Source organism: Cervus canadensis, chromosome 5 (assembly GCF_019320065.1).
Source record: "Cervus canadensis isolate Bull #8, Minnesota chromosome 5, ASM1932006v1, whole genome shotgun sequence".
NCBI lineage: Eukaryota > Metazoa > Chordata > Mammalia > Artiodactyla > Cervidae > Cervus > Cervus canadensis.
Genome location: NC_057390.1, coordinates 65,837,307 through 65,852,961, shown reverse-complemented (window position 1 = coordinate 65,852,961; position 15,655 = coordinate 65,837,307). Strand labels below are relative to the sequence as shown.

The window sequence follows — 15,655 nt, the reverse complement described above, 5'->3', positions numbered from 1 at the left end:
AGCTCACAGACACTGCACCCAAGTTCTCCCTCCCACCAGGCCGGCGAGGGAGGCCAAGCCCTGGGCAGGTCCCTTGCCTTTCGCCGTGTCTTTTCCCATACCTTCCCTGGTAATGGAGGTGTCCTGTAGGGTCTGCTGTGAGGAGGGAGAGTCAGCAGAGAAGGAGAGTGGACCAAGGTCAGGGCCAGGAATTGGTGTACCTGGATTGCCGCCCTCTGGCCCTGCCTCTAGGTGGCAGCACTGGGAAGCCACTTGGGCTTTTCTCTGTGCCTCAGTTGCCCAGCTGGTAGAGTAGAGTTCGTCATACATGTCCCGCTACTTCACAGGACTCTCGTAAAAGTCGAAGTCGGGCTGTCTCGTTCAGTCCTAGCCTGGAAATGGGTTTCCTTGACTTGCACAGGGTTGAAGAACTTTTCTACAGTCATAGCCAGGATTTAAAAATGAGGAGATTTCTCCTAAAAATCGAGCTTTTGGAAATCAAAAAACTTGGCAGCCCTCAGCCCACATTCCTCCATGGCAACAGCTGGCCTTCGCTGAGAAGCAGCCGCCTGGTGAACGGGGCGTGCCCTTTCTGGTTTGCCCGGGTCCGCCCCTGCTCACGATCTCCCATCTGCAGGCCCCCTCTGTGCACTTCGTTGTGCCTGCACTGCCTCCCTGCTTTAGATGGTCTGTCTGGCCCCTGTAGGTAAGGCCAGACCAGCTGTATTCATCATATCCCTCCTGTGGATATAATGGTGTCTCGCCTGTCATTTGGTCTTCCCCAAAGCTAAGAGGTGAATCTCAGCCACCTTTGAAAGGTGAAAGGACAGGGCCTCAGGGAGAACGTGGCTCTCCTGAGCCGGGGTTTGAACCTAACCTGCTGGACTCCACAGGAATACTCCACGGTCTCAGGGTGGGGTGGACCTGGCGGCCCTGCCCCCACCCCCAGCTCTGCAGGCTGCCTGTGCACGTGTGTGTCAGTGGTAGGCTTGTAGGTGAAGGCTGTTTGCCTGGCTCACAGTGCTGTACTCCTTACCTTTATTTAGGGATATGCAATATTCTTTGGGGTTTTTTTTTTCTCCTTTAAAGCAGTTTTCCCCCTTTTTTCTAGCATCTTTGTCAGAATGAATATTCAGCAGATAAAAGGAAGCTGTGTGTAGCGCCACTGCAGCATCTCCTGTAATCCTAGGTCTCCGAGGGACCCGTTCATTTAAATACCACTAATTTGGTCTTAATTTCTGCAGTTGAGGAAATGGAGACCAAAGAGCTCCAGTAACTTATCTAGTGTTGTCCTTTCTTTTATGTCTCCTGGGTAGATACCACTTTAACTGGATTCACTCTCTGATTATTATTTGTTAACTAATTTTTGGCTGGGCTGGATCTTTGTGGCAGTGCGTGGGCTTTCTCCAGTTTTGGGGTAAGGGGTACTCCTCAGGGGCAGTGGGTGGACTTCTCATTTCAGTAGCTTCTCTTGCTGGGCACGGGCTCGAGGCACGTGGGCTTCAGCATTGTGGCATGGGCTCGGCTCTTTGGAGGTATATGGAATCCTCCTAGACCAGAGATTAAACCTGGATCCCCTGCACTGGCAGGCGGAGTCTTATCCACTGCACCACCAGGGAAGTCCTCTCTCTGTCTGATTCTTTAGTGAAGCTTCAGAAAGCTGTTTTTTTTTATTTTATGCTAGCTTTCTGTTAGTTCCAAGAGAAACTGCATTAAGTAAATAGCAGTCATTAGGTTAAACCTTATTTTGAAAGAGAATCACAGAACGTGTAGGGTGGAGAAGTGGAGGACAGGAGCAGAGTGTGGGTCTGGGTGAAGTTTCCCTCATTTTAGTTTCCTCTGGCTCTGGTTTCTGTTTCCTTTCCTCTCACACAAGTGGAAGCCACTCCTCAAGGTGTGGATGGGACCCATGATAGGAAATGAAGTTTCCTTTTACCTGCAGGAAATAAGCAAGCTGCAGATGTTGGTAACCCAGACTCCAGGCTCGATTTCTAAATATCCACCAAAAACCTCTTTGGCAGCAAATCCAGAAACCCTGTCTCAGCACCATGATGGGCTTCTTTGTCTCACGGTCTAATCATTCTCATTGTCTGCCCAGCTGTTCCCTATCTCTGTGCGTATCACTGCTCAGATCATCAGTTTGGCATTTTCCTTCTCTTCTCACTCACCTTCCCTCCCCGTCCCTCACTCGTCCTTGCTAAGTGGAGTCACTGGTGTTTTGATTCATTCAGAACAGCCCCCAGGGCCTGGTACCACCTAGAATGATTGCTTATTTGAGATAAAGCCAGGAGCAGTACTACAGTTACTTCAAAAGCCCCATTGCCAGTATTGAATAGCATGATCAGGCTCCTTGAGAAGGTTCTGTTTAAAAGATTTCAGTCCAGATAATGATATTGATGACCATGACCTCCTGTTGATGTCAAAGTTGAACAAGATTTTAGAAATTATATAGTCCCCTCTCTTTGTATACAAAGGGCTTCCCTGGTGGCTCAGATGATAAAGAATCTGCCTGCAGTGCTGAAGACCTGGGTTCAATCCCTGGATCGGGATGATCCCCTGAAGAAGGGAATGGCAACCCACTCCAGTATTCCTGCCTGAAGAATCCCAGAGGAGCCTGGCAGGCTAGAGTCCAGGGGGTCACAAATAGCTGGACACGACTGAACGACTACACTTTCACTTTTTTTCCATGTATTACAAATTCTCACTTTCCTTTTTTCCCTCAGAGATAGATAGCCATTTCTGTCATCTTTGCTTGAGAGGTACAAGTCCAAGTTATCTCAGTAATTTCATTGGTGACTCGTTGATAATGTGCTCATTAAAGCCCAGGACAGTGGTAGGAAGCAGGTAATCCTGAATTTAAAAGATGAGCAATCTATTGGGAAATGCAAATTAAAATCAATTAAATATCACTACACACTCAATTGAACTGAACACACTCGATAGAATGGCTAAAATGGGAAGACCAATAAAACCAAGCGTTGGTATTAGAACAGGGTCCTTATTTCTCTGTGTGTGTGTCAGTTGCTCAGTCCTGTCCAGCTGTTGGAGACCCCATGGACTGTAGCCCACCAGGCTCCTCTGTCCGTGAGATTCTTCAGGCAAGAATACTGGACTGGGTTGCCATTTTCTTCTCCAGGGGATATTCCCCACCCAGGGATCGAACCCGAGTCTCTCATCTCGCATTGCGACAGGGCAGTAATTAGCTTGAGTTGGGTAGTAGCTGCTCCTTTACATGGACCATATACTTTGGTTTGCCACAATCTCCACCACTCTCTGTAGTCTTTTCTAATGTCTCCTCATTAGGAGGAAAGTTAATTCATTTTTGAGGACTCACTATGTATCAGGCACTGCTGTAGGGCCTGAAGATACAGAGGGGAACCAAACACAAAACCTCTAATTCATATAGTGAGTGGAGAGTACCCATCTGCATCATCAGAAATTAGAGGGAGAAAGTGAGGCCAAGAGTACTGTGTATTTTAGGGAAAGTGGGAGAAAGCATGTTTCTTTGTGGAAATAAAAAAAAATGTTTCTGCATTTAAAATGAATTGGTAAAAGTGAGTCTGTCAAAGTTATCCTGTCCTGCCTCTTTCCCTTACCTCATGTAATGGGTCAGATCCTTTTTCCCGTTACAATTCAATATATTCACGAATTTTCCCAAGAAATGGATTTCAGCAAAATCCTGAAGATTATGTTAGTGTTTCAAAAAATGCCAGTAGGCAGAGCAATTGGCACAGGCTCCAGTGGGCAGACTGGCACGGGCTCTGCTGAATGTTAGCTTTTCTTCCCTCTGTGCAAACTCTCCCCAGCTCAGCTTTAGATTTTTCCATTTAATCAAGATGTAGGGATGCAACTCAGTCTTAGGTAAGCACCTCTCTTGAAGCCTGATAGCTGCCTTCTGTAATCCCCATATCCTCTCCAGCTGTGGCCGTGCCTCTTCTCACCCGATACATGTGGCGGATGTGGGCCTGTGGTGAGGAAGAGTCGTGCTGTTTGCCCACTACCTGAAATTTACACTCCTCTTGGTCAGCCATGTGGTGAAAGTGACTAACATCTTTAAACTGACAAATCCTATCAGGCTTTGATTTTTTTATTTTTTAAGATTTTTTTTTTTTAATGTGGATCATTTTTTAAGTCTTTATTGTCCTTGTTACAATATTATTTCTGTTTTGGTTTTTAAGCCCTAATTTAAATGCTTCTTACCTGCAAGTGCCCATGTGGCGCTAGTGCTAAAGAACCCACCTGCCAATGCAGGAGACATAGAGATGCCGGTTTGATCCCTGGGTTGGGAAGATTCTCTGGAGGAGGGCATGGCAACCCACTCCAGTGTTCTTACCTGGGAAATCCCATGGACAGAGGAACCTGGCGGGCTACAGTTCTTAGGGTAGTCAAGGGTCAGACACAACTGAAGTGACTTAGCATGCAGCACTCTCCTGCATATAAGCCCCTTGATAGGCATAGATGCCTAAAACGTGGTTCTGTTTGTGGGAAGCATAATGGCTCATTTCTTTGCCTGTAGATTAATTTTGGTCATAGACTTTGAGAGTCTGGGCTGGCATTTCTCAACCAGTTATGCTTGACTGGATCCTGCCGTAGGCCTCGGAACCGATTCTCCAGTTCTGTCTGGAAATGTCATCTTGCTACCTGATGAAGAAAGCTGCGCTGCTCCCACCTGGTGGCAGTTATCTCGAATTGCCACATCACCAACCTGCTCCTTCAGGCTCACCTTGTCCTTTAGTGGTGCCACATGTCACAGAACTGTAGGAACCAGTCACTCCCAGCTTCTGTTCTGCAGCACTGTCAGATGTCTCCTTGTGACCTAAATGAGTATTGCACAGTTTTCACTAAGTGGAAAGAACATTTTTTAGATAATTAGGACAATAACACCGGCCCAGGTTCTGCCCACAACTAGCCATTGGGTCCTAAAAATGTGGTTCCTCCTCCCATAAAGCAAAGTGCTAGGACTTAACACTCTGTAGCAGCACTGCTTGAAGAAGGAAATGGCAACCCACTCTGGTATTCTTGCTGGGAAAATCCCATGGACAGAGAAGCCTGGTGGGCTGCAGTCTGTGGGGTTGCAGAGTCAGACATGACTGAGCAGCTGAGCAGAGCACAAAAGCCCGGCTGGTGCAAAGTCTGCAGTTCTGTGATTGAAAGAGAAGTTCAAAATCTGTAAGAGGAATACCCACTTGTTCACAAAACAATTACTATTATGCATAGAAATTTTATAATTTATCATTTATATTAATACTATGATTTTCTCCAGGTTTAATTGCTTATAAGACACATGAATTTAATGGCTTTTTGAGGGGACAAAGGAAGACAAATACTACCGCATTAAATGTATATATTTATTATAAGAAAATTCTGATCCTAAAAATTATAATGTAAAAATATGCATCTTAGAATCATATTCTTTTGCATGTGTGTTAAACTTCTATCAATAGAAGTCGATGCATGCTAGAGTTTTAAAAATCTTTTATGGTAAGTACTCAAAATTGTAGAATTAAATTGACAGTTGAGCAGTATGAGTGGACTTTATTATAAGAAAATGAAAAATGTTGTTGAGGTACAAAGATTAGAGAGATGACAGCTGAAATGAAAGACTGGATGGTAAATTTTAGTGTTTATCTGAGTACTGAAGAACACAATGACAGGAAATACACAAACATGCAATCTCTGCTAAATCATTATCAAAATGCACATTTGGAACATTTGAGTCTGTTCAAAATTTTTTTTAACACAGAATTATGTGTGTGCTTTATGAAAAAACGCAACAATGCTGTATGATTAAAGTTCTCTTTGGTTGCATGGAACAGAATCCTACTCAAGTTAATTTGAAAAAGAACTGTTATTATAAAGATACAACAGGAAATACTGAGAACATTGACAGACAGCTGCTGGAGGGCTGCTGGGTCTTCGAGGGTTTTGAGTGGAATGGTTGGGCCCAGGTCTTATATCACAGGCCTGAGGTCTCTGTAATCACTACTGATTGCCCTGTCTCACGCCAGGACTGTGCCATAACCCCAGCTCAAGTTCCTGTACTGCTGACTTCTCTGTGTTCAGCTCCATCCAGTTAGTCATCACCTCCACGCAAAGAGGGCTTCCCTAGTAGCTCAGCAAAGAACAGCCTGGCAGTTTTTTTTCAGTACCCAGGGTCAATGTGCAGGGTAGTACAAGCTAAATTAATGCAGGTGTGTGAGCAGGCAGATAGACTAAGTGTCTGATACAACTGCTGCTTATCCGAAAGCTTCACCTTTGATAGCTTTGCTGCACCTTATCTACCCAGACTCTTTTTAACAGTGGCACTGAAGGCCTCTGACAGTGTTTGAAGAGTGAGGTCAAGGTTAGGGGTTCTAAGAATTTGTGGAACACCAAAGTATAACCAGTTCAGAGCATTGAAGGATTTCTGTTAGAGTTATAGTACTCTCTTTTAATGAATTATGAACTGTGTTTTAGAGAAGGGTTAGTGCAGACATTAAAAAAGCTGCCCAATAATCTGTCGTGCTCCCTAGTGGCTGCTGTGGAGAGTAGCTCTTTCCTAACTGTCCGTGTCTTCTCAGCAGCCCATGAGGTAGGGAGGGCAGAAGTAATCCCCCACGCGTGTTGTTGATTAGTCAGGGGATGAGGTGAGGAGGGATGAGAAGAAAGGAAGGGAAGGAGATTCTTGAAATTGATTGCCAACTATCTTAAAACAGTTTTTGAAATAATTTCCAGGCCTCTCTGTTTAAGTATTGGACTTAGGTGTTTTTTTTTTCTTTTAAAGAAGTCCTTGGTTGAATCTAATCTCTTTGAGCCTCTGTTTTTTTCAGTGAGTAATTGTTGTCTTACAGGGAAGAATATCACCTGGCTTCACAGGACTGTGTATGAATTAACAAGAGCTCAGTGCCCAGGAGAGCAGTTGGAATGTAGTTCGTTCTTTTTTTTCATCTGTTCATTCATCTGTTTATCTATTATTGTTTTCCTATTTTGTTTTGTTGTTTTTAGGTAGGAGTTCAGGAACAGTTTTTCTGATTTCTTGCTACCCTATCTCACAAATGATACCTCTGAGTCCCAGTCTTAAGAATGCATTTTGTGCCAGACCAGCCCTAGGCCTAGCTGACGATGGCATCAGAACCATCAGCAGTGACATCACAGTCTGCACCCACACGGTTGTTCCACTGACGTCTACAGCGTGACTTACAGGAGCCTGTGTGTGCTTCTCCCCCAGGTGGATTCGCCATCGTGTTTCTGGTGAGGACAAGCAATGGAATGAAATGTGCCTTGAAACGCATGTTTGTCAACAACGAGCATGACCTTCAGGTGTGCAAGAGAGAAATCCAGATAATGGTAAGGTTGCCCATCAGACCATCAGACTTGGGCTCACTTGTTCAGATGTCAGGGAGGGACTATGCCCTCTCATAAGAAAGCCCCGGGGAGGGGGGGGGTGCTTCTTTCCTTCCCTGAGATGACAATGAGGCCCCGCCCAAGATGGGAGTGAACAGCCAAGGGGCATAGAGTGTTGCTCCTGCCTCAGTCATTCTCAGCTGGAGAGTTGAGGAGTAGAAGCAGTTGGGAGAACTGACGAATTTTCAGGTCAGAGAAATAGGTTGAGGCACTGGGAAAAATGTACTTAACAGCTTGGTTCCCAGAATTATTAATACTTACAGAGATCTGAGGTTGCCAACGAACCTCTTCTTGTAGTCTTATTATCTATCAGCTACCAGTCCTAGTTTTCAACCCTCTTAAATCCTTCATCATTCTGTGAACATAGGCTTCCACACCTTTGTGTTTTCTCCATGTTGTCCTTCCCCCCAGAATGCTTCTCTTTTTTTTTTTCTTGCTTAGAAATGCTTACTCATACATATTCTGATTCCACTTATAAAAGGTTAAGAATAAGCAAAAGCGATCCATGGTAATAGAGATCAGAAAGTGGCTATCTGGTTGTGAGAAATTCACTAGAAAGGGGTATATGGGAACTTTCTGGGCCACGGACGTTGTTCTGTATCTTGTTTTGGGTAGTGGTTATGGCTGCACAATTGTCAGAACTCAGCTGGGCACCTTAAAATCTGTGCCTTTTATATATTAATTATATCTCACTTCTTAAATCCTCAGTTTTCAGGATTTAGGTTCCTCTTGTGTTTAAAGAAAGAGACCCCATCTGTTAGATATTTGATGAAATATTTGTGGATGAAATAATGTGATTTCTTGAAATTAAATGAGTGGGTTTAGAATAGAAATAAGATTGGCAATGAATTGATTATTGCACCGGCAGGGTGATGCATATATGGGAGTTTGTTGGAGTATTCGCTTTTTTTCACTTCTGTTTGACATTACACATTTAAGAAATTTGGGTAGTCCTTTATAATGCCTTTGTATTTCCTCAATACTTCTGTTTGTGTCAGTTATGTTCCTTATCATGTTATTTTATAAGTAATTTAGAAAGTAATTTAAAACCAGAGACTTTGTATTCCAGTACATTCCCCAACATAAAGGAACTACTTAAACTTTGGATGAAATGAATATATGAATAATGATCGTAGCAGATGCACGTGTCACCTAGGGGTGATGGCTCCTTTGTGCCCTGCATTTTAATGTTCTTGGTAAGAACATTAAGAAAGAGGTCCAGAAAATGGGTGAGAGTGGCATCGTGGGGATTTCCCCAGGCTTTGCTTGCCCTTGTGCGATTGCCCTTTCAGTGGCTACTTATAGAGTAGCAAGTTGTACAGCTCAGGATTTTACAGAGCCTGGTAATATGTAGATTCCAGAAAGCTGAAACTATTTGGGAAGAAGCTGTTGACAGAAATAAATTTGCTGTCATCATTGCAAAGCAAGCAAAACCCCCTCCCCCCAAGGCTGATATACGTATAGTCAGGGCTATGTGGATCTGTCCTCAAGCACCAGTGTCCTCCCACCCCCCTGCCACTTGGCTCCCAACAGCCATGCTCACTGTTTCCCTTTGTCCACCCTGTGTTTTCTGGATGCTGTTCCTCCTCCCCCCACCTCTCCTTTTCCTTGCTCAGCTCTCACACTTCACTTCCCCTCTTTGCTTCTGCTCTCTCCTCTGCCCAGAATGCCTTTCTCATTCGTTTTCAGGTGTTAGAGTTAATCCCACTCTTTAACTTTCTCCCACTCATTCAGAAACAAGTTTGGAGGGCTTCTTTTGTGCTGGGCAGGTTTTAGAATAAAGGAGCTAAGAAGTCGTGGGCCCCTTAGGAGCTCATAAATTAATGGACCTGATTTGGAATTATATGGTTCACATTCTGGTGCAGCCATGTGTTAGCAATGAGAATTTTATTTTTATTTTTTTAAATTTTATTTATTTATTTATTTATTTTTTCAGTGGGTTTTGGAGAATTTTATTTTTTAGTTTATCTTTTTCTAAAACTTAAACACTCAAATAATTGGAGTAAGCTTATTACAAAAAACATCAAGCAATTCCCTGAGGGGTCCTCCTATGCCATTGCAAGGTCCCAGAGGCCACCACTTTTAGTGGATTCATTTGATATATTTCTAAGTAACAAGCTGATATTGCTAATTGTCCTCTCCCTCCTCCATTTTAGGCAGTAGCTTTGGAAAGTAAAAAGTTAGCTTTTTTTCATTCCCTACATGCCCTTCCCTCCAAATACTTTCATTATTCTCATTCCCATTCTTCCAAAATAGCCATAAGTTTGGAAATCTGTCAGTTATGTTAATATTAGTTTTTATATTATTATGTAAGAAAACATTATTTTTTGTCGAGTCTTCTAAGTGGACTATGATGACTATTCCTTTCTTTTTTTTCTCCCCACTGAAATTAATCGTTGTCTTTTTTGTTTGTTTTTTTAGGTTTTTTAAATCTCAGTTTTCTGTGTGCTTTTGCACAATTTCAAACTCTCCCCCAAGTTGTTTAAATCCTTTTAAAAATACTTTTGAACACATTCAGTGTTCTGTTTTATCTTCTTGAGGAAATCTCTGTCAGTCTTCAGACTTGATGAAATCTGAGTTGGTTGCTCTCTTGGACAGTTTACTGTCCTATCTTGGAATATTCTCGCCATTCTTTTTGCTTCTCTTTCTCGTCAGATTTGTTGCCTCCTCTTTTCGCTGTGCTTTCTCCTTTTGGTGGAACTTGTCCTCCAGGAGCTTCCTGATGTGTTGTAGGTCAGTTTTTGATAACATGCAGGTCTGGAAGTATCTTTGTTTTACATTCACACATGTGATAGTTTGCATGTGAAAGTCTGGATTGGAAATAGTATCATTGAGATACTGAAAGCATTGCTCTACTGTATTTTAGCTTCATTGTTGAGTTTGGGAAGTCCAAAGTCCTTCTAATACCTTGTCCTTTGGCTGTGACTCATTTTCTCTCCCTAGAAATTTGTAAATTCTTCTTTGCTTACAGTGTTACAAAATTGATTGATGATATATCTTGGTGGGTGCAGTTTTTAATTTATTATGTCTGTTGTCTGGTGGTCTCATTTAGTCTACAAACTCATATCCTTGTGTGGGGAGAATTTCAGTTCGTCTCATTTGATGACTTCCTTTTCTGTCTTCCTTTACTGCCAGTGTTTGGATGTTAGTTCTCCTGAACTGATTTTCTGACTTTTTGTTTTCTTCCTTCTATTTTTCATTTCTTTATTTTATCCTTCTACTTTCCAGCAAATTTTCTCAACTTTATATTCAACTATCCTTTTGCATTTTTTATATATCAGGCTTTTTAATTTCTAAGCCCTTCTTTTTGGTTTTGTTTTGGATTTTGAAGAAGTCCAGTTTATTAGTTTTTCCTTTGGGGTATTGTGTTTTTGGTGTAACTTCTAAGAATTCTTCCTGGCTCTCAGCCCTGAAGATTTTATTTATTTACTCTTTTCTGTAAGTGTTTACATTTTGCATTTAAGTCTGCGAGCCATTTTGAGTTAACTTTATGTAAGGCATGAGACTTAGGGTGAAGTTCATTTTATTGTTTGTGGGTGTTCATTTGTTTAAAAGGTGATCTTTCCTTCGTTGAGTATTCTTTAAAAAAAAATCAGTTGGACTTATTTTTGAGGGTTAATCTCCAGACATTTCTCTGTTTTTTGTTCTGTTGCATTGATCTATGTGTCTATCCATCCACCAGCGCCACGTAGCCTTGATTACTGTAGTTTTATAATAAGTCCTGAAATCAGACTGATTCCTCCCACTTCTTTTCTGAAAATTGTTCTTAATTATTCTCGTTCTTTTGTCTTTTCACATAAATTTTAGAATAATCTTATCTATATCTACAGAATGTTCTGCTATAATTTTGGTAGGAATTTCATTACACTGGTATATCAGTTTGGGGAGAAATGACATCTTTTCTCTGTTTAGTCTTCCAGTAAATGAATATGGCACCTCTCTCCATTTATTTACATCCTTGATTTCTTTCAGCAACATTGTGTAGTTTTCAGCATACAGGCCTTGTATGTGTTCTGAGATTTATACCTCGGTTTTCATTTTTGTTTTGAATGAGTATAAATGGTATGGATAATTAATTCCAGTGCCCATGTTTTTACTGCTAGGATGTAGAAAATCAGTTGATTTTTCTGTGTTTATTTTGTATCTTGTAACCTTGCTGACCTTGTTTACTGGTTCTATGAATTTTTTCTCCTTTCTTTAGGATTTTCTATGTAGGCCACCATGTCATTGAATAATGGAGGCAGTTTTATTTTTTCCTTTCTGATATGTTTCTCTTTAACTTCCTTTTCTAACCTTACTGCACATCTCCCTCATTTAATTATGTATTCAATCATTTATTTATATCAGTTTGTTCTTAGGCATATTAATTTTGTCCTTTTTCCCCCCCTTCAGTCCATTTGCTATCTTTGGTTCATACTGGGTAATTCCTGTTGTTTCATCTTTCAGTTCACTGATTCTTTGCTCTCTCCCTTCCATTCTGCTGATGAGCCCATCCATTGTGCTTTTTGCTTTGGTTATCGCATTTTTCAGTTCTAAAATTTCCATTTGGTGGTTCTTTAGGTTTTCCGGGTTTTTGATGACACTTCCTGTTTCTTTGCTGAGGCTTTCTGTTTGTTCATTTGTTTCAAGAATGTCCTTAATTGCTGGTTTAAGCGTTTTTGTCATAACCGCTTAATCATAACTGGATGATTCTGTCTTTTTGAAGTGAAAGTCACTCAGTAGTGTCTGACTCTTTGTGACCCCATGGACTATACAGTTCATGGAATTCTCCAGGCCAGAATACTAGAGTGGGTAACCTTTCTCTTCTCCAAGGGATCTTCCCAACCCAGGGATCAAACCCAGGTCTCCCACATTGCAGGTGGATTCTTTACCAGCTGAGCCACAAGGGAACCCAAGGATACTAGAGTGGGTAGCCTATCCCTTCTCCAGCAGATCTTCCTGACCCAGGAATTGAACTGGGGTCTCCTGCATTGCAGGTGGATTCTTTACCAACTGAGCTATCAGAGAAGCCCAAATCTGTCTTCTTGGTCACCTTCATTTTGGCATCTATTCACTGCTGTGTGTTTTCCATGTAGCTTGAGATCTTCCTAGTTCTTGGTATGACAGACAATGTCAACACTTTCATATTGTGCTATGAGCTTCTGAACCTTCTGTAAACCTCCTGTTCTAACTGGTTTCTGCTCTGGCAGAGGACTGATGGGATTTGGAAAGTGTCCTCTTGTGACTGCTAGGTGGAGGTGGAAGTTCAGGTTTCCTGTGGGGCCTCTCTTTTCACCCCAGAAAGTGCTTCTCATTCTTACTGGATTGGGATAAAAGTTCCAGTTTCCTGTTAGGCTTCCACCAATCCTTCCCTGGCTGGGAAGTGGGAATGCCTTACTACTATCCCCTCTGGGGCTTCAGTTGATGCCATGGTGGTGGCAGTTGGCCTTGTTACCACTTGGTGATTGTGGAAGTCTTGACTCTGCTTGGCTTCCTCTCCCAGCACCTCAGAGCTGAAGGTCCTGACTCAGCCCTCTCTTGACACTGCCTACCCGGAAGGGAAGCTTGGAGGGATTCGCTGCAGACTAGTGAGTTTGGAAGTCTAGGCTCTCCATTTGGTCTTTACTGGCATGGCTGGGTCAGGGCCCCTGGTTTTTTCCATGGCTTTTGGCTGGCATAGAGCAGTTAGTTTCTGTGAGTTCTGTCTTACTGGGTTGCCCCTTTTCTGGGTCTGTCTGGAGAGGGCAGACTTTTTAGGTCTGCACCCATTGGTGTTTTCAGTTTGCTGGCTTCTTCAGTTTTCAGTCGGGGAAACATATGGCAAAAAGAAAACCCAGGCAGCCCACCACTGTGTTGTTCCTTGGGTCCCAAATTTCCTATTCAGTCTGCCCTCTACTCAACATTTCAGACTTTTGTTATTAAGTCAATTTTTAAAAATTCAGTTTTATGTACAAAATATTTAAGTGTACTTAGCAGGAGGAAAGGGAGAAGTACATCTACTTCACCTTCCCAGAAGCAGAAGTCTTCTGTTTATGCTTTTTTAAAAAGGAAACGCTTGGACTTCCTGGTGGTACAGTGGATAGGAATCCACTCGCCAATGCAGGGGACAGAGGTTCCGTCCCTGGTCTGGGAAGATTCCACATGCTGTGGAGCAGCTAAGCCTGCGTGCCACAACCACTGAAGCCCATGCACTCTAGAGCCTGAAATCCACAACCACAGAAGCCCATGCTCTCTAGAGTCCGGAAGCCACAACCACAGAAGCCCATGCTCTCTGGAGCTCATGCTCCGCATCTAGAGAAGCCATTGCAATGAGAAGCCCACGCAGCCCACGCACTGCAACTAGAGAAAGCTCACTCTCACTCGCAAGGATGAAGACCCAGCATAGCCAAAAATAAATTACTTCATTCACTTCTAAAAATAAATACTTTACATCATTTAGTAAGGCTTTTGAAGGAAGCAGAGATAAAGACATGTATTCAACTTTTGAAACAATTCACTACTACTTTTAATCAAAAGTCCTGTGCAATATTTTTAACCCATACTAGACTCCAACTTCTGTCAAATAGAGGCTTAGCCCTACCTCTCTGAGTTATATGTGTATATAATACATGTTGTTTGGATTTGCTTGAGAAAACACTGGAAGGATGGAAGAGAAGGAGGAATGGCAGAAGGGAAGAAGGGAGAGAAAGAGGAGGGTTCCCTGAAGGAGATGGGGACTGGATTTGAAAATGCTTGTCTGCTATATTTTGGTTTTTGAATGTTAATATGTTACTCATTTTTAAATTACATTTTAAGTGGTTTTATAGTCACTTAGATGAGTAAACAAGGATCCAAAGAGCCTTCAGGTTGAGTAAGGACAAGCCATGTGCTATCACCATCATGTCCTCCTTTGGGAAGGTTTTTGGATAGGGAGCTCATGGGAGTGCCGTAGATCCAGTGACTGTGGACTGTGTCATTTGAATAAAGGCATTCCCCAGAGATCTGTGAACAAGATGGAGAGTCTAGGCTGGATGCTGAGTGTAATTGCTACTGTTTGTAATGGTTTCTGATCAGTGATTTGCTATTAGTTCAGAGGGAACTTTCTAAGAAAAAAGCACTGCAGCTTACCATTAACTTTGTTATTTTACATTTAATAAATAACTTCTATTCTAAAGAAGTAGAAGACACAACTGTCAATTGTGTGCCTAGTATAAAGTTGGACAGTATAATAACTGCATTGGATGATAGAACTAAGATCAAAATTATCCTTAAAATTGGAGCAATGGACTGATTATAGTGAGATGAAATAGCAAGGTAAGGTCATATACTTGGGTTTTTACCCTGTTCTGATCAACCTTACAAGCACAGTTCTGGGAACGTAGAGATTAAAAGCAGCGCAAATAGAAAAAAACTTAGAAGTTTTAGTGGTCAGTTAACTTGATATGATTGTATAGCATGATGTGGATGCCCCCCAAAAAGAATATAATTTTTAGCTACATTAATAGAATTAATAGAGAGTGACAGTGCTGGTCTGCTCTTCATGAATCAAACTAGGCCTGCATTATTTCATGCATTCCCTGGGGCCAGTCTTACAGAAAGGATATAGACAGAATGAAGTGTTTAAATGTGGGAGCAGCCAAAATGGTGGTGTGACTAAAAACCATGTCAAAGAAAGTGGGTATTTTTAACCTAGAGAAGAAAAAAAACTTCTAAGTTTTTTCTAAATAATAATATTTCAGTTGTTTGGAAAGTGAAAAAATAGATTCGACTTGTTCTTTTTGTTCTGAAGAAGACCATCTAGAATCAGGAGGTGGAAGTTTTTAGCTGGATGTAAAGAAGATCAACAGCGATGGCTGTCTGCAGATGGGCTGAGGGTCCATGGAAGTGACATTAATCTAGGAAAACTTGTGGTTAAAAGGCTATAGCAGGGATTCATGCATGACCTGCCTGACTGCGTTAGATCAGTGCTATTCAAAGGATCTTATTTTCTTTTTCTTTACCCCCGTGTATATTTTATTTTTTCCTATCTTGTCATAACTACTTTTCTTTGTAAATTGAGATGATTCATCCTTTTAAATATAAATATAATTTAAGTATAACTCAGGGACTTTTTTCCTTACAATATCATTCATCTATCACCATTTATCAAATTCCAGAATTTTTTCCCATCACCCTGAAAGGAAACCCCACACCCACTAGCAGTCACTCTCCATTCCCCCTACCCCCAGTCTTTGGCAACCATTAATCTGCTTTCTGTTACTTATTCTGCATATTTCTTATAAAAGGGCTCATACAATAAGATCTTATGTCTGACAACTCTCACTTAGCTTAATGT

The 15,655-nt window shown here is 41.9% G+C and overlaps 1 protein-coding gene across 24 annotated transcripts in view; it reads left to right on the top strand.

The window, feature by feature from the left end:
• AAK1 (AP2 associated kinase 1) overlaps nt 1-15,655 on the top strand; it is a 163,468-nt gene that overhangs the window by 68,157 nt on the left and 79,656 nt on the right. For all 24 annotated transcript variants that reach the window (XM_043468986.1, XM_043468985.1, XM_043468991.1 and 21 more), the window contains exon 3: nt 7,187-7,305. In XM_043468986.1, the coding sequence (XP_043324921.1) occupies nt 7,187-7,305 (119 nt within the window). The remainder of the gene's footprint in view (nt 1-7,186; nt 7,306-15,655) is intronic.